The sequence below is a fragment of the Plecotus auritus genome (genome assembly GCF_963455305.1).
Source record: "Plecotus auritus genome assembly, chromosome: 5".
Lineage (NCBI taxonomy): Eukaryota > Metazoa > Chordata > Mammalia > Chiroptera > Vespertilionidae > Plecotus > Plecotus auritus.
This window is the reverse complement of record NC_137776.1, coordinates 180657281-180675619: the sequence shown is the minus strand read 5'-3', so window position 1 is coordinate 180675619 and position 18339 is coordinate 180657281. Positions and strand designations below refer to the sequence as shown.

The following is an 18339-nucleotide window of genomic DNA, read 5'->3' as shown; positions in this document are numbered from 1 at the left end:
ATAGTGGGGCTTATTCGTTTATTTCCTCATAGGTGGGAGCCAGGAGATGCCTGGGGAAAGAGGCAGTTGGGCACGGCTGGGGCTGAGGTCAGGTAACCTGACCCCTCTCAGAGGCAGGACTGAAAATGACCCAAAATGCGGTGGACCCTGGCTCCGAGCTGGCATCCCTCGCTGTCTCCCTCCGAGGACGTGGTTTTCCCAGCGGGTCCTTCTGCCTTACTCCTCCTCCTCACCATTCACTGGGGTGCGTGGAGGAAGGGATATCCCGTATCTACCCCCCTCAGCCAGTCAAGGTGCGAAAGGAATCCTCACCCAGATTCCAGGACTTAAGAATCCTGGGTGGGACAACGGGCCACTCCATCAGGGCTGGAGGCAGGGAAAGACCTCCAGGTTACAGGGATCAGGCTGATCCTCTAAAGTTGAGGCTGTGGGGGGCCATTTCAAGTCCCTTGCTCTGTTCCCTACCATGGAGACCCTGACATCAGCACCTAGTGTGGGCTGTCGAACAGCCTCTCTAGACAGCACTTTGGACCCCGACACTGGCCTTCATGTGCACCCAGACCAGCTCCTACCAATAACCCCAATATGGCTGCCTCCACCCACACAGGTCCAGAGGCCCTCCACCTGCAGAGTGGAGGGGGCGTGGGTCCCTTATGCCTTGAGAGTGATGCAAGCACGTTCCCCACAACTCCAGCACCCTGCTGGGACAACCAACTGGCATTTCACCCCCATAGAGTGAGAGAAGTTTCACCATAAATTACTGCATTTAGTATTTGGGGCAGGATGATGTTACTGCCCTCGTATTTATTTATTTATTTATTTAAGATCTCCCTCCAGCAACCAAAGCTTTTCTCCAGGTCTTGGGAAGGAGGGGCTCAGCAGTCTTATCTATGCCACCCCCCATTCTGGGTTCTGGGGCTGCTGGCTGCAGCTGGTGGGACAAAGCCCGGCCTCAGACAGACATGTGAGGAAGTGTGCTTCCTGGGACCCAGACTGGTCAGCACAGACTGGCTCTGCCACCCCTTCTCCAGATGGCCTGTCAAGTCACCCCTGCAAGACAGGCTGGGTAGTCTGGGTTTCAACCCCTGTCCTCTTTTCGGGTGAAGGGCAGCTCTGAAAGCCCTGGGTGGGGGCAGAGAGGCTGGACCAGAGACCATGGCCAAGGGGTTGCGGGGTGCCATTGGTTTCTACGGATAAAGCTCCAGGCAAGGCTAGTAAACAACTTAGTCTTTTATTTGCCCAAGGCCAGCTGTTGCAGGCACTGAGGCCCCAAGACTTCCAGAAGGGATGGAGGGAGGAGGGGTGAGCCACCCTGCCTACCAGGTGCTGCCTGCCCCCATCCTGCTTCTTGCAGGCGGTGGGAAGGGAGAGAAAGTCTACATTTGTGACACCGGTATCAGCCCTGTTTTCTGGTACTATAATTATTCAGTTGTTGTTGAGGAGGAAACTGAGGCACGCTGACCCTTTCAGGCCTCTATTTGCTAGTCCAAGGTTAACCCTCCTCCCTCCTCCCCAGAATGAGCTGCAGGCAGCCTTTTGCTGGGGGAGGGTCTCAGGAGCCCATCTGGTGGCCTGTGGGGGGAGGAAGGCCAGCCAGGGTCAAGGGCTGTGGATGGGGGGGAGCAGAAGGAGGGGTGTGGTTGGAAGAGCAGCTGCTGGGTGGGGGGGAGGGGGGTTAGCTTTGAATAGGGGACCCCAGCTGGGGTTCCATAATGATATCGGTGGGGGACAGGCAGAGCCCTCTGCTGTCCAGATGGGGAAACTGAGGCGGGGACTCCTCCAATGTCTGAGAAGGGAGGGGCCTGCCACCAGCTATTAAGGCCATTCATCTTCCCCATGAAGACACTGTGACCTGGCGCTGGAGCACCTTGTCAGTGGTCACTCAGTGCTTAGACTGAGACACAGGAGTGGAAGGCAGCTGGGTCACCTGGCCCCAGAGCCCCTCTCTCCTCTTGACAAACCAGAGGGCACCCTCCCCCACCTCAGCTGCTGGGAGAGGGAGTGCTGGGCTCAGGCACCTGCCTGCCTGCCTGCCCCTGCTCACGTGCCTGCCTGCGAAAGGCTCATTTTAGCACCTGGCCTCTTTTCCCTGCATGGAGGGAACCCAGGGGACAGACAGATCAGGGAAGAAAGCAACGAAGGGGGATAGGGAGATCTGGAAGCAGGGTCCAAGGGCATGTCTGATTGTTCTCTTCTCCCCACTCCAAGGGGCCCAGCAGAGAGGGGTCCTTAGCCACCGTGCAGAGTGGATATGAAGAGGACGCTGTCCTGGTCCTGAAGCTGGTAGTCCAGCTCACCCTGGTCCAGGAGAGAAATGAGGAGACCATCAGGGCCACTTTCCCAGTTTCTCCCCGGGTGTCGGGAGGGCCAGGGGGAGGGTGTGTGTGTGTGTGTTGCTTTGGGATAGAATGTACCAGAAAACCAGATACCCTGTACTTCACTTTGCAAATATCCAGGATGGAGGACAGCTCACCATGTCCCCCAGCTACCCTTTTCTTCCTCTCTTGGGGTGGGAGACTGGAGTAGCCTCTGTTTGGAGGCTACAGTGGACAGAGGATTCTTCAATCACCCTATTTGGGCCTCATGAAAGGCCCCCCGCGTGCCCACTAAAACAGTGAGGGGAAGGGGTGGGGGAGGGATGTCCCGAGGTACTGACCAGCAGTTCCCAATCTGCATCGTTAATCAGCACCAGAATTCCCGGCCTCCTGTGGGAAAGATGGTGGTGAATAGCAGGGAAGGAAGGGCAGGGGGCAGCCAGTAGCAAGGACAGAGAGGCTTAGACATTTGGGCTGCAGGAGAGTGTGGGGGAGCCTTTCCTCCTGATGCTCCTGTTGAAGATCTCCCAGGAAGTAGAGGTGACAGTCTGAATCTAATGGCAACAGGGTCAGACAGTCACAGCCTTGGGGCCGCATGGAAATCCCAGCACCACCTCCCAGATCTCAGGCAGGGCATTTTGTTTCTCTGAGCGTCAGTTTCCTCTGCTGAGCATGGGGCAAATGACAGTGCCTTCCCCACGAGGCCTGTGCGAGGCTGAACTGGGATGATGTGTGAGGTGCCTCTCGCCTGAGCCTGTGGTGGTGCCCACTGGCAGCAGCCTGTTTCCAAGGGTCTGTCTCAGTCTTCCAAGCCAGGGAAGGCCAACAGTGGCTCCGAGCACCTGAAGGCCTACGGGCAGCCCTGCCTGGTGTAAGGCAGGGTAGGTTGATGCTTGAAAAGGTACCTTGCCTGGCTCCTGCTGGCAGTGGCCCAAAGAGCATTGTTGGCCTTGAGGGTCCACCCAGATCATTCTCCATGACTCCCGGACCATGATCTGAGCCAGGGGCTGCATGCCCCAGGACCTGCTGGTGACCTCTGCTTCAGGGCAGATGAACGAGTCCCACAAGCACCCTGCTCACCGCTTTTACACCTGAGGCTGGCCTGTTGCAGAAGTGACTTCTGTGCACTTGGAACCTGGCTCCTTGCCTAGGAGGCTGAGCTGGGCCTGGCGCAGGTATAGGAGCTGTGGGCTGAGGGTAGGGGTGTCTTCAGTGGGCACAAATGTGTGTGTGTTTGTGTGTGCACGTGCACTGAGTGACCCCCTAGAATCCTAGACCTCTGCCGCCCAATATGGTATCTATTAGCCATGTTTAAATTTAAATTACCATGAAATAAATGAATATTTAGTTCCTCAGTCACACTCGCCACATTTCCAGGGCTCAATAGGCTCACGTGCCCAGCAGCTACCCTATTGGACAGCACAGATATAGAACACTTCCATCATCGCAGAAAATTCTAGACTGTCAAGGAATGAAAGGGACCCTGGGCAGCTTCTTTTCCTCAGTACTTCTGAACAGAGCGCAGCCAAGGCCTGGAGAAGTGAAGCAACTTGCCTGAGGTTCCACAGCAAGTTTGTGGCAACCGGAAGGAGGTTTGTGACCAGGAGAAATTTATCAGTGTCCTGACCTGGGTGTTTAAAAAGTCCCCAACCATCGTGGGGTAACAAGAAAGTGAAAGCTCTTTCCTCAGAGGGTCAGGGGATGACAAAGCAGACAAGAGGAATGGAGAAGGCGGTGGCTGAACACACAGCGAGGGGCTCAGACCTCCTTCCCTCTGCCCACCCTCTCAGGGAAGGGAAGAAAGGGACTCACACACTGTCTCCCTGGATGAACAGCTCTGGCCGCTCTTTTAGCAAATTCTTCTTGATCCAGACAAGGAGGTTCCGGATGTCCCCTGGAGAGGAAGGCACAGAACAAACTACTGTCAAACCCAAATTACCCCTGCTGCCCGGGGCCTGGCCCGCACCAGAAGGGAGGGAACACGGGCTGTCCTAGGGCAGGCTGTCATGCCCCTGAACTCGTGGATTCCCAAGGTGAGGGAGAGGGTTAGCAGAGGCCAGCGACCTGCCAGGAAGGGCTCCAGAGAAAGTGTCACCTAGCTTACGGAAGGCTTGAAGGGGCAATGGGGACTCAGGGCAGGCAGCAGGAGGAACTGTCACATCTGAAGGGTTGGGAGACAGAGCCCCACCCACGAGTCCCGGAAACTGGTCTGAAGCTGCCACAGACCGGCTTCTGAGAGGGCCCCGAAGAGCCCCCTCCACCTTCCTCTGCCCAGCCAGTCCCAGGGGGGAGGAGTCCGCTTTGCTCCTGGAGGGGTCTGCATATATTTCCCTTTGTGAGGGGAGAAAAACAATTGCTGAGCTGATACCATCAGTTAATTTCCTCCAGCAGAGGGAGAGAAGGATCCTTCACCAGCAGAAGCTGACAAATCACTGCCCCCCAACTCCCCTTCACAGAGCCCTCCCCTCCCTGGGCTGTGGGCAGCACCCTGAAGAGGCAAGAGATTCAGGGCCGAATGGGCCTCTCCTGCTCCTCGGGACACGGACATCTGCCGCTTGTTGTTGTGGGACGGCCACCTAGCTCTTTGCACATTATGTGGAGGCTCAGGGCCACTATCCCCAGGTCACCTCTCCTTTCCTAGCACACGGAAACCTGGCTCTATAAGCTCCTCGGGTGCCATGGCTCTCAACTACCACTCCTCAACGGACTGTCTCCTGAGGCTGCAGGAGCTCCTTCTCTCCCAGAGACAACGCTAGGACTGCAGGCCAAGGAGACACCTAGTGTTGGAGAAGCCAGTGGAGGGCTTGGGGCTGCTAGTCACCCCCACCCTGAGTCAATGTCTCAGGCCAAGCTGGAGAAGGGCCCAGGCAATGGCTTGGTTTCTGCGCCTAGAGTCAGTCCTGGCACTTTGGTGAGGGAAAGGCTGCTGGGGCAAGGTAGGCCCAGCAGCATGTCACACACACAGGACAAGCGTTGCTCGGGGTTGTAAGACACTCTCAATGGCCTGCCTACCACCCTCCCTGGAAGCAGACAGGCTGCACACTGGTCCGACTGGCTCACTCTGCTCCATGCCAACTTCCCTGGATCATATGCCAGAAGAGCACGGGACCATGGGCAAAGTGTCCATGGACTGAGACTGCCACCTTAAAAATTCCTTTCAAACAAAGCAGACTGGAGTCCTCATGGTCCTCGGAGTGAGCAGGGGACGGGACGTTGCCTCCAACTAACTGCAGTCCATTTGGCTGTCTGGCTGTGCTCCCCTGAGGCCTGAGCTTCAGAGGTTTCCCCTTGGCCTCCATCTTGGCACTGTCTGGTGGGCCGCCAGCCCATACATCTTGTGGCCGCTCGATAGAGCCGCCGGAGTCTGACACATCCATCAGCCAGCCCTGGCGGCAGGGTTCTGCCTGTGTGTGCAGAGGCACTAAGAGGGACTGGGCAGTGCCTGGCCTGAGGGCCACCAGCTGCACCTCCACAACCTGGCCGTCCTGTACAGAACCAGCCCCAGTTGTGTAAAAGGAAGGGGCTTCTATTTCACTCTGGAGATGCTGGGGTGTGTGTGTGGGGGTGGCTAGTAGTCATGTCGGGGTCATCAGAGTGATGGCACCATCCTGGAGTCCCAGAGGGGTGGGCTCGGGGTGAGTCTGCTGCCGGTGCTGGCTCATTTATCATGATGCTCCTCTTTGCTGAGGTCATTCCCTCCCTCCACTGCACCCCTCAGGCCTGCCCACATTCTTGATAACCTGTTACCATGGTGAGGCCACCGCATCACCATTCTTATTGTTCCCCCATGCCTGGATTTGGGGGTGGGGGAGAGATGGGACTCAGAGCAGGCTGCAAGGGCCACTAGGCCTGGCCTCAAACACCCCCCCAGGGACATCTTGCTAGGCTTGCTGAGGCCCAGACAATATGCAAATGGCCTCCAAGCCAGATGGTCGGCTTCCAGAGGCACCCAGGGGAGGAGGAAGGGTTAAGCAGAGTCAGGGGCTGGTGGCTTGAGGACGGCTCTGGGGAATCTCACTTTTACCTTCCCGCTGTGCCCTCCTGCCTTCCCACTGCTGCAGAGGGTGTTTTTCCTGCTGGGATCCCGTGCAATCATTCTCAAGATAAATATTTACTGAGCAACTAGTAGTGCCAGGTGCTAGGGAGATGGCGGCGAGCAAGACAGACACGGCCTACCCTCATGGAGCTGACAGGCCAGCAGGGAAGCCAGACATTACTTATTTAATGAGTTATGACAAATGCTCCTTTGTGCAGGACTGGGGAACACTTTTCTGAGGATGTTAACATTGAAGCTGAGGCCTGAAGAATGAGTAGGGTAGGATGGGGGAGCAGAAGGAAGAACATATGGGAACTCCTGAGGCAGGAGGGAATTGGCAGGTTCAAGGTAACAGAACAGAGAAGGCAAGGAGATTGGCATGAGCAGCGTCAGGGGCCAGATCTGGAAGAGCCTTCACTCTCCCCGTGAACCCCAGGGGTATTCACCAAATCTCTGCTCCGAGGGCACAGAACCCACGCTGCCTGGAACTGTGTTCCGTGTTTCTCTGCCTTGACACACGTAGCAAGATTCAGCTCAAATGTACAGTCACCAGTACTAGAGTGTTCTGAGGACCCAGCACTGGCCATAGCACACAGCACAGAAGCTTACGAACAGCCCTGGACTCCATCACTTCCTAGTTATGTGACCTTGGGTAAAGATCTCACGAGCCTCAGCTTCCTTCTATGCAAAATGGGATTGGTAAGAGTCTCTTAGGGCTGTTGTGAGGATCGAATGAGATGATTCATATAAAGCCCTTGGCACTGTGCCTGGCATATCAATGCTGTAATTCTTCTATGATTCAGAAGAACCTGTACCTTTTGCCCTTCTTGATGCCCTGAGCTTCCACACGCTGCCCGGGGGTCTAGCACCCTGGGGATATGTTCAGACCACTTTAAAGAGTGGGGCACAGTCAGCCAACCATTAATCAGACAGTGCTGGGACTAGCTGGGATTTTTTTGTGCGATTCACTACCTTTCTTTTTTTAAATCCTCACCCAAGGATATGCTTTTATTGATTTTAAAGAGAGAGCAACATCAATGGGTTGCCTACCATACACATGCCTGAACTGGGGATTGAACTGCAACCTAGGTATGTGCCCTGAACCAGGAATCGAACCCACAACCTTTTGGTGTACGGGACGATACTCCAACCGAAACCCCCTCACCCCCCGGGGAGGATTCACTAACTTGGAGAGTGGTGACGGAGCCCACGACCCTGGCCTTCTCTCTATTTTAGATGTTCAGACCCCTGTGATGCTGCCAGGACAACCGGCTAAGGAACCACATGCCGAGGCCCTGCGTGCTAGAGGCCAGACTGCCCCTAGGCACGCAGCCCCAGAAGGAGAGGGCACCCTAATACAAGGCTGCCAGTGCAGGAGGCCTGGACCCGGCCTGCCCCCCTGGGGAAAAGCAGCGATAAGTGACGGGGGCTGCTTGCTGCTCTGTGGCGGAGTGGTTAAAGATTTGGTTTCTGGAGCCGGGAAGTGTGTGCTAGATGGCCTTGGGTAGGAAGTCACTTTACCCCTCTAAGTGTCATGTCATCCTCTGACGATTTGGGATAATAATGCAACCATCAAAGAGTTGCTGTGAGGACTCAGGCATAAAGGCTAGCAGCAGGCCAACACAGCATCACACACACAGGACAAATGGACATTTGCCCAGTGAGTTAGGAATCCTTATCCTCTGGGCGACCAGAACCTCCTAAAAGCTGCTGGCAATAGGGCACCATGCATGCCCCTTAGAGAGCACCTAAAAAGGCTCCCACCCGAATCCCTCACCCTGGTGGACTTGTCCTTGTCTGGGAACACTGGCCACCCACTGTGACAGCGCACCCCCCCCCCCCCCCCATAGTGTCAAGCCTAGATTCTCAGGCTGAAAGAGAACAATCTCAAGGTCTTATCAGATATTGAATCCTGGCTGCAACAGACCCTCATCCAGCCTCTCTGAACGCTTCAGGGAGAGTTTCCCCCAACCAGAAATCTATCTTCCTGTCACTCCCACTGAGCCTGGCTGGTCCACGGGGACCATGCCAACAAATGTGTCCCCTCATCCCCATGCCTGCCCTGCAGATTTGGGAGAGATGATCCTGGCTCCCCTGAGTTTTCTCTTCCACAGGTTAAACCACTCAAGTCCCCACCAAGTCCACTGGGCTCCACGACAAGGCTCTCCTGGGAGCCCACCCCAGGCCTTAGTTGAAAAGGGCAAAGAATGAGCTGGGATGGGGGGAATAAAAGAGAAGAGAGGGTAGAGGGAACATCAGAGGGTCCATTTACAAGTGAAAGGGGGTAAGAAAGGAGCAGTTTGTGGGCTAAACTGGCCTCAGAAGGAGGTTTACAGATGTGCAAAGGGACGCTCCTCATTGTTTAATTAAGCAGAAAGTGGATCTTTTCAAAAGCAATTTTGCACAGGGACTTGGGGGGGAGGGTGGTGGGGGAAGAGGATGGCAGTGGGGAGGGGATCTGCAAACAGGCTGAGAGCAAAGAAAGGAACAGCTGGCCCAGAGAGGCTGTGAAATGCATAATAAGCAGTTTAAAGCCCAGGGAGCTCTCTCCAGCTCCTACCCTCCCTAGTCAGCCAGCCTTTAATACAATGGCAGGACAGAGGAAGAGGGGCAGCGAAAGGTGAGGCCAACACGTCTCCTCGTGGGGGTCAGGGCAGGTAATGCCCCTGGTGAGGCAGCCTGTCCACTGATGTTTTGGGTTTGCTCCAGGCCACTGACCACCATGCATAGGCTGGAAGCCTTGAGTTGAAGGGATCCTTGAAACATAAAAGCCAGCCCCCAGCGGCCACAATGCCCAAAGCTGGTGGGTGCCCAGATGACCTGTTCCATGGAAATGGCTATGAAGATGTCCCCCTACAACAGTGGTGGGGAACCTTTTTTTAAAAAAAATATATTTTATTGATTTTTTACAGAGAGGAAGAGAGGGGGATAGAGAGTTAGAAACATCGATGAGAGCGAAACATCGATCAGCTGCCTCCTGCACACCTCCTACTGGGGATGTGCCCGCAACCAAGGTACATGCCCTTGACTGGAATCAAACCTGGGACCTTTCAGTCCGCAGGCCGACGCTCTATCCCCTGAGCCAAACCGGTCAGGGCTGGGGAACCTTTTTTTCTGCCAAAGGCCATTGGTATATTTACAACATCATTTGTGGGCCACACAAATTTATCAACTTAAAATTTACCTCTTATATTTGGTCAAACATTTAATTAACTCACTCCTAATGCCTTGGCAGGACCAGACTGAATGATTTCCTGGACCCTACATGGCCCACAGGCCAGGTGTTCCCCGCCCCTGCTTCCCAGAATTGTATACTTGCTTTGAAAGTAATGTTTCCAAAACGCAGGTGTCCAATAGATAACCAAGTCAATGCAGAGGAAACTAGCCCAGCCTCCATCTCACAGGTGGGAGCCAGGCTCCCGGAAAGCAGTGACTTGCTACTGTGCAGCGCCAGGGCTACTCTCTTGCAGTTTCACCCACGTTGGCTTTGCCCATCCTCTTCTCCCAAACTGGCCGCTGGGTTGGAAGCTGTCCCCTGGCCCAAGACCCAGGGCCCTGGAGTTCCCTTGTTTGTGAGACTTGTCACAACCCATAAACTTATGGCTGCTATTTTCTCTGCTGGAGTCTCCAGGACCTACTTGGCCAAGTGGCAGCCCCTGGGCTGGGAAGGCTGCCAGACAACAGATCTGGGCACGGGCCTGGGAGAAGAGTAAGACTCTCCCAGTGGCAACTGCTGGGCTCCCGTGTGCCAGGGTAAGGCCTGGCCGCTGCCAACCAGCTCTGTGGCTGCGATGTGACCCAAGCCTCTGGGCACAGCAGGGCAAAAATGGGAACCAGAAGTAGAGTAACAGCCAAGGGCTCAAAGACTGAGGAAAGGGACCGTTTCCGCTTCCCTCCCGTCTCCTTTTCTTTCGTTCCAGAGAGGGGAGGCGAGGCCCCACCTGCCCTGTAAGCAGCAAATGGAGGATGAGGGATCAAAAACCTGGTTAGCCCACCCTCCCTACTTGAGTAACTCTGGACAGGTCTCCTTTCTCTTGGTTTGGTTTCCTTGATGATGGATAATATTTACTGGGGTCATTATGAGAATCAGAATAAGTAGCTGTTGAAAGCATGAATATAAACGAATGAAAGTGTAAAAACTGGAAAGTACACTGCAGGTGTGAGATGTTATGTGAGTCAGGGAGCCTCTTAGGGTAAATGATGATGAGTTAGAGGCACTATGCAAGGACTCTGGGGACATTGAAATCTGGTTCTGAATCCCAGCTCTGCCATTTAAATAACTGTATGGCCGAAACCGGTTTGGCTCAGTGGATAGAGCGTCGACCTGTGGACTGAAGGGTCCCGGGTTCGATTCCGGTCAAGGGCATGTGCCTTGGTTGCGGGCACATCCCCAGTGGGTGGTGTGCAGGAGGCAGCTGATCGTTGTTTCTCTCTCATCGATGTTTCTGACTATCTATCCCTCTCCCTTCCTCTCTGTAAAAAATCAATAAAATATATTTTAAAATAAATAAATAAATAAATAAATAACTGTATGACTTGGAGTAAGACACGTGAAACCTGAGTTTGGGAGGCCACTTTTAAAAATGGAATGACAGCTACCGCCTAGGAATCTGTGACAATTATTTGCACAACCAACTGGGGCTTTGCCACCACGCCAAACTCAGCACGTGCCCCTCATGGCACTGGACTTCTTTCCGTTCCTTGACCATTCTGAGGCCTTTCCCCAGGGGGTCTTCCCAAGTGCTATCTGCTTTGCTTGAAGCAGGCCCCAGATCCTCTGCTGTCCCTCCCATCTATTGGGCTGGCTCCTTTTCATCCTTCAGGACTTAGCCTCCGGGTCACCTCTTTAAAGTGGCCTTCCCTGACCACCTGTTGTCTAATTCAAAGCACCCTTTTGCTCTCATGCCCGTGACAACCACTTGTACAGTTATACATGTATGTATTTACTTATTTATTGCCTGGCACCACTTCCGTAAGCTCCATTATTAGGACAAGAACCTTATCTGTTTCACTAGCACCGAATACCCAGTAACTAGTACTATGCCTGGCACAAAGGGGGCACTCAAAATAATACATGCCAACTACAGGAAAGAATAAAGTACCAGCATTCGGTGAACATTTGGCCAATGAATGAATAAAAAGGGCTGGAATTATTAAACTTGGGGACATTCGTGCCATGCAAATGCAGAGGAAAATAAATAATCATTTGTGGTATTTTAATCACTGCCCAGCCAGGTCTTTAAGGGTTCTTCTGAAAGCCTCTTCTTCCCTCCCAAAGTTGCATGGCCATCTGTCAAACTAAGAAACAGTCACCTTCATCACCCTGGCTCTTTCCCTACCAAGGACACACACAATCCCACAACCCTGACATTTAACCCCAGCCTCATACCTACCACCAGCTGCAAGGGGGCAGTGCCCTGTTCTTTGGTGAGTGTTCCCCAACCTCTGAATGTGGCACATAGACCTACCTTGTGCCACTGCTCTCAGACCCGAAGGATCAGAGATAGCCTTGGCAGCCAGGGATTTTGGGGAATAATTGTTTGATTCCTGGCAGATGAACATCCAGTTCCAGAAGAATCCTGTCAAACCTCACTGACCTTTTCCTCTGCCTGCCTCCAGGAACTTCATTCCCCTGCCTCCTAATGACTGATTTCCTCTTCTCCCCTGAAGCGCCTCGGCCCTAGGTAAAATGGGCTCTCAGTCCTGAGCATTCTTCTCTGGCGAGGACCCACTGCTAGGAATGTGGTGTATCTCCACGGTGATACCACCCTGCCTCTAGGCTACACTGATATTTACCCAGCTGGACCTCTTCACGCCCCCCCCCCCCCCCCCCGCCCGAGTTTGAAGGCAGGGACTGGCTCTCATTCATGGCTGTCTCCCCAGTGCCTGGTACACGGTCTGCCACACAGGAAGTGCTCAGTATATGTTTGTTAAAGAAAGATGAACAAGTATTTAAATGGACAAATGAAAAAAGCCCATTGTCTCCCTCAGTCATCCTCCCTCCTCCAGCCTCCTTTTTGGCTGGGTATCTTCTTCTCATCTAAATCCTCTTACCATAATGAGAGCCCATGTGCATTTTCCCATTGTTGGTGAAGATTACCCACCTTCATGAGAACATTTCTCTGCTGCCATATCTATACTAATAAAAGGGTAATATGCTAATTAGACCGGGTCGACCAGATATCTTCCTGGATGTCCGACTTCCTTCTGGACAGTTATGGGGCAACCAGGCTGGCAGTGGGGCAGTTATGGGGCAACCAGGCCGGCAGGGGGGCAGTTATGGGGCAACCAGGCCGGCAAGGGGGCAGTTATGGGGCGACCAAGCCGGCAAGGGGGCAGTTAGGGGGCGATCAGGCCGGCAAGCAGAGGCAGTTAGGGGCGATCAGGCAGGCAGTGAGTGGTTAGGGGTGATCAGGCAGGCAGGCAGGCGAGCGATTAGGAGCCAGCAGTCCCGGATTGCAAGAGGGATCCCGAATTGGAGAGGGTGAAGGCTGGGCTGAGGGACCCCTCCCCCCGCATGAATTTTGTGCACTGGGCCTCTAGTAATAATAATAAAGATGCTCCTTTAGCCCTGGCCAAGTAGCTTGGCTGGTTAAAGCATTATCCTGATACACCAAGATTGCGGGTTTAATTCCTGGTCAGGGCACATACAAGATGCAACAAATGAATGCATTAAGTAAGTGTAACAACAAATCGATGTTTCTCTCCTCCTTCCTCTCTGTCTCAAATCAATAAAGGAAATATTTTAAAAATTAAATTAATAGAGATGCTCCCTTTAGCAACTGTGAGAGCTAGAGATTACCATGCCCACTTCACAGATAACAATAAATCTAAGAGAGGTGAGGGCACTGGCCTAAGGTCCTACGGGGATACACACTTAACCTACATTCATAAAGATGTAGATAGCCGAAACCGGTTTGGCTCAGTGGATAGAGCGTCGGCCTGCGGACTGAAGGGTCCCGGGTTCGATTCCGGTCAGGGGCATGTACCTTGGTTGCGGGCACGTCCCCAGTGGGGGGTGTGCAGGAGGCAGCTGATCGATGTTTCTCTCTCATTGATGTTTCTGACTCTCTATCCCTCTCCCTTCCTCTCTGTGAAAAATCAATAAAATATATTTAAAAAAAAAAAAAAGATGTAGATATGCCACCACCCTTCTGCAAAGCTGGCTGGTCTGAGAGAGGATGGCGAAGGGTACTCTGGTGATCTCTCTTCCTCCTTCCCTGTGGCCAGGAAATCTGACCTATTCCCACTTGAACGGGGTTGAATGACCCTGTAGACGCTTGCCCCGTGTACCCCAAGAGGGGCTCAGATACCCATACTCACAGGGCTCCTCCTGTCCAGGCAAGGTGACCTGATGTTTTTTTACACCGTCGAACAGGAGCTCCGCGCCACCTCTGTAAAGGAGGGCCAGAGAAAGACAGCCAGGTCAGTTCCTGCAAACACCTAGCTGAGAATAAAAACTGAGGAGGGGGCTGGCACCGAAGCCCACGAGATGCCGAGATCCAAGGTTCAGGAACACCTTGGGTACCAGTGACTGATTTCTCAAATGTGACTTCCTGATGTGGTAAAGTAGGATGTAAATCATTTTTACCAATAACCAAGTATCCAATTTGCAGACTCTTGTTTTTACTCCTCTGCTTTCTCAAGAGGCAGCTTAGCATACAGGTTCAGGTTGGGTGCTTTCCGCCTCGAGATGGAGACCAGCCTCCACCCCTGCCTGACACCCAGACCCCGGCATGTGACTCCATGTCCTCAAGCCTTAGCCTTTCCATCTACAAAAATGATGAGAAGCCACCATGAGTCACACTGCAGACCCTGTGTGCTGAGGGGTTCCCTCTGGCCAGGTGAGGGTTTGAAATGTCCCTGCTGTGCCAACCATTGCTGGCCTGGTGGCACACCACAGTGCCAGAGGGTAAGAGATTTCACCAGGCTTAGCAATTTACAAGACCATTCTTCATCTCATTTCATCCTCAGGGCATGGCAGGGAAGGAAGAAGGGAGGCAGACATTATTAACGCCATCCAATGGAGAAGCAGAAGCCTGAAGAAGTTAAGAGACTTGTCTAAAGTCACAGAGGCAGTGGCTGAACTAGGCTTTGAAGTTTAACTGGTTTCTGCTTAGCTCTGGCAGCCTTAGCAGAAAAAAAACCAAGACCCCCCCAAAGGTCAGAAAGCCCCTTGAGGGCAGAATTTGGTTCACCTCTGTGTACCAGCACCAGACAAGGGAAGGCTGGTTCAGCAGAGATGCTCAGAGACAACTCCAGGAGCCTGGGCTGATGATGTGGACACCAGGACTCTTCCGGTGCCCCACACTGCTCTCCCCCTGGGTCTCCTGATTCCATCGCAGACTTCATGTGGATCTTAACCGAGAAGGCCTTAACAGGCCTCTGACAAGATGCAAGGCCTCCCACCCTACCACTCTTTCCCAATTTCAGAGAACAGAGATGTCCTGAGACATTCCGCTGAGAGGCAAAGGCAAGGCAAGCATTGTCATGGGGGAAACATGGGGCGACTGTCATCCAAACAAGGTTATGCTTTGTTGATGCAGAAATGTGGAGGGGGAGAAGAGGCCCATCTGTGGCCGCGCGCAGGGCCATTTCAGCTGCAAGCCTGCACAGAGCCTCCATTTATCCCCTTCCAAGAGCCTCGTTCTCTCCTGGGTGGGGGCTGGCACATGCAGCAGCTGGGGTGGGGGAGGGCCACAGGCAAGGGGCTTGGAAATTGGGGGGTCAGAGAAAAGGGGTGGGAGCTGGAGACATTGGGACCCAGGCAAACAACCAAGAATGGCCAAACCTGGTGGTGCCAGGCTCAGAGGCTGCGTCTGTTTTTCCCTTTACAAGCAGATGAAGAGAGAACCAGAGGGTGACCTGTCACCGCTGGGTTCACTAGCTCACCAAGAGGGGTTTCTGCTGTCAGCACACCTGGAAGGGAATAAGGTGTGTGCCCAGCCCCTGGAGTGATACAGAGAGGCAGGCAAGAGACCTGTTTTGGCCCCATTAGAGAACCAAAGCCAGACTCTTTTCAGTCTGACAGGGTTTGCTCTTCAGAGTCAATTAAGGAATTGTATCTTAAGACACCTCATCTTTCTTCCACTCCCCAATTCTTGGTGGGAGTGTTTCTTGGTACCAGTGACTGGTATAGACATTCCCAAAATTGCCTTCACTTTTTCTAGCTTATCATCTTCTTATCATACACACACACACACACACACACAAATATACATATATGAACATGTTTTTATTGATTTCAGAAAGGAAGAGAGATGGAGATAGAAACATCGATGAGAGAGAATCATTGATCAGCTGCCTCCTGCACCCTCCTACTGGGGATCGAGCCTGCAACCCGGGCATGTGCCCTGACCAGGAATCGAACCATGACCTCCTGGTTCATAGGTTGATGCTCAACTACTGAGCCACACCAGCTGGGCTTATCTTATATTTTTTAAATTTTATTTCCCCTCTACCAGTTGGAATGCAAACTCTGCCTAAAACAAGGCCTGACACACAATAGGCACTCAGTTTGCCATGAGTGAAAATGCCCATTTCTCCCACTTATTCTCTAACTCCGTTCCCTCCTTTTGTCAATACCTCCAGACTCAAGAAGGAGGAAAAGAGAAGAGGAGGGAATCTCACATCTGCACCCTAGGAACAAAACACACCTACACTACAGACTGTGAATCCTGTGTGACCGAAGAAAATGGTCTGCTAAGGACAGTTCAGGAGGGAAGACAAAGGATGGCAGAACTGGTAAGAGTGAGAAACGTATGAGTGGTCTTCTGGATCAGAGCTGGTGGGACTGGGAGGACATCTGCCCAAGGGGGAGAGGCCAAGTCCTCACCCAGACTCTTCAAGGATCACAGTGGCAGCTTCTAAGCAAATCTGCTAAGGTTCAGAGTGAAGGGTGAAGGGAGTCTGCTAAGAAATGTAGAAAATTAAAGAAAGGCCAGGGACAAAACCAGGCACTGAGAAAAGAACGAAGAGAGAAGGTATCTGGGTTTGGTATGCATCTTGGGCATTCCTGCTTTCCTGAGAGGCTGTGATTCTCATGGGACACTGTGGTGGTGGATGGAGGTGTTAGGAGGTGGGTAAAAGGGTGCAGGAATGTTGTCCTGCCTTTGGGGCTCACTGTTGCTCTTGGGGATAAGGGAGGCTGAGGCTAGACATAGTCCGGCCAGAAAAGAGGTAATTGAGCTAGTCTATAAGCTCTGGAGGGCAAGGACCATATCTTCTTCACAGGAATTCCCTACTGCTGACAGACAGAAGACATTTTTGATCAACAAATACCATGTCTGACTCAGTGAGACTGAAAGGTTAGGTTGGCTGTAGATAACCCTTAAATTAACATTGGCAGTTGGCAGCTTTCCCATTTTCAGCTCTGCTAAGGCCTGTCGAAGCAGTAGGGATCTCCTAGAACCATGCTGTGGGGGCCATAGCTGGGCCAAGGGTCGGTGAAGCAAAATAGTCAGGAGTCCAAACCAGTGTGGTTCTAACTGGATCCAAGGGACTAGACAACATCATCAATTAAAATGCATTTAACATTCATGAGACTCCCTCCTCCTAAGGGACAGAAATGCTGAACACTGGAGAACATGGACAGAGTTCTATTTATCTTTGTATCCGCAGTGTCTGGCTCACTGCCTGGCACATGGTAGGCACTCAATAAATGACTAGTGAATAAACTACCCAATGAAGGGAAAGCAGGAAAGACACTGGGGATCTCCAATATAAGAAAAGGCATTTAGGGACAGAGGTTTTAGATTCCCATTTCAGACTTTTCCTTTCACATAAGCCTTGGCTTGTTTACAGCCCCCCTACCCACCCCCACAGCTTCCATATGACTGGAAATTACACCACCCATCTCTTTGGGTCTCAGTTCCTTTGCCTTCTAAGCTCTGCAGTTTCTCTGAGCTCTGAAATCATATATAGAGGACAGAAAATAGTGGTTTGAGGAGACATCCTCCCTGATCAGTGTTTCTTCAGCTATTGTTATGCATACTCCAATTCCTGTACTTTTCATCTGTGCATACTGTACTGTCAGGGTTAGTCTTCTCCACTGCACTACCATATCCCTATATCTCCACCTGACTGCAGACAGACTCAGTAAATTTAGTGAACGTCCTAAAAGGGGCTCAGGTATGTTTAGCTCCCCAAATCTTGCGAAAGAGAAGGAGTCTCGTCTTGGCCACACATCCCACGAGAATCAAGGCTTCAAGAACCGTGTAAGTGGACTTGCTGCCAGAAAAAAAGAATGCAGGAGTATAGGGTAGTCCTTCTCGGCTCTAGATCAGGTGCCAGACACATGGGCCTGGTCCAAAACGGGACTGGCAAAGAAGGTGGGGAGCCCGCCTGCTAACCATCACGCCTTTTGAGTCCGGCAGGGTAGAGGGCTCTGAAGAGTGTTCGGAGCGCACCTCCACGCCCGGACGTGCGCCTCTATTCCCGGACTTACGGCCTCGTCGCCAAAGGAGACCGAGCCTTTCAGACCCTCCGAGGCGGATGGCGTAGCTCAAAGAACGCGCCAGAAACCTCAGAGATTCGGTCATGACAGGCCCCAAAGCAGAGGGAGAGGAGTTCTGGGCCTGAAGACTTCAATCCATCCCCACGGCGCCCCCAACTCTGTGACTCACCCGAACTCCACCTCCACTGATAAGGGCGCTGCCATGTTGAGGAAGCCGAGGTCGCAGGAAACTCCCTTCAACTTCCGGCGCTCCCGCCACACTTCCGGTTCCGCGGACGGAAGAGGCGGTGCCCAGGGAGCCGTTGTCCCCAGCTATTGGAGAAAGGCCCGGAGTGGGCGGGGAAGGTCACGGGGGCCGGGGCAGGGGGTGGTCCTTTGAGTTGGTCCCTCTCTGTCTTTTAGGGAAGGGGCTCAGACCCCCAAGGTGGACAGCGACCTGTGAGCCACAGCCAGGCGGAAGAGAGCCCGCCGCATATTTGCGCAGCGACTGTGAGCCACGTTACTGTTTATCTTGGGATTATTTACAAATATCT

General features: G+C 52.9%; 1 protein-coding gene across 2 annotated transcripts in view; it reads right to left on the bottom strand.

Annotated features, from left to right (window-relative positions):
• Positions 1-18055, bottom strand: part of URM1 (ubiquitin related modifier 1) — a gene marked incomplete at its 3' end in the record, with an annotated part of 40247 nt that extends 22192 nt beyond the window's left edge. Inside the window, exons 1-5 of one of the 2 annotated variants that reach the window (XM_080670958.1) lie at positions 17976-18055; positions 13675-13745; positions 4128-4209; positions 2657-2705; positions 3-2298 (exon numbers count right to left, since the gene is read on the bottom strand). In XM_080670958.1, the coding sequence (XP_080527084.1) occupies positions 2230-2298; positions 2657-2705; positions 4128-4209; positions 13675-13745; positions 17976-18010 (306 nt within the window). In that variant the 5' untranslated portion in view covers positions 18011-18055. Of the gene's footprint in view, positions 1-2; positions 2299-2656; positions 2706-4127; positions 4210-13674; positions 13746-17975 lie in introns of those variants that run through there. The other variant, XM_080670957.1, reaches the window with a different exon arrangement.
• Positions 18056-18339: the final 284 nt, after the last annotated feature.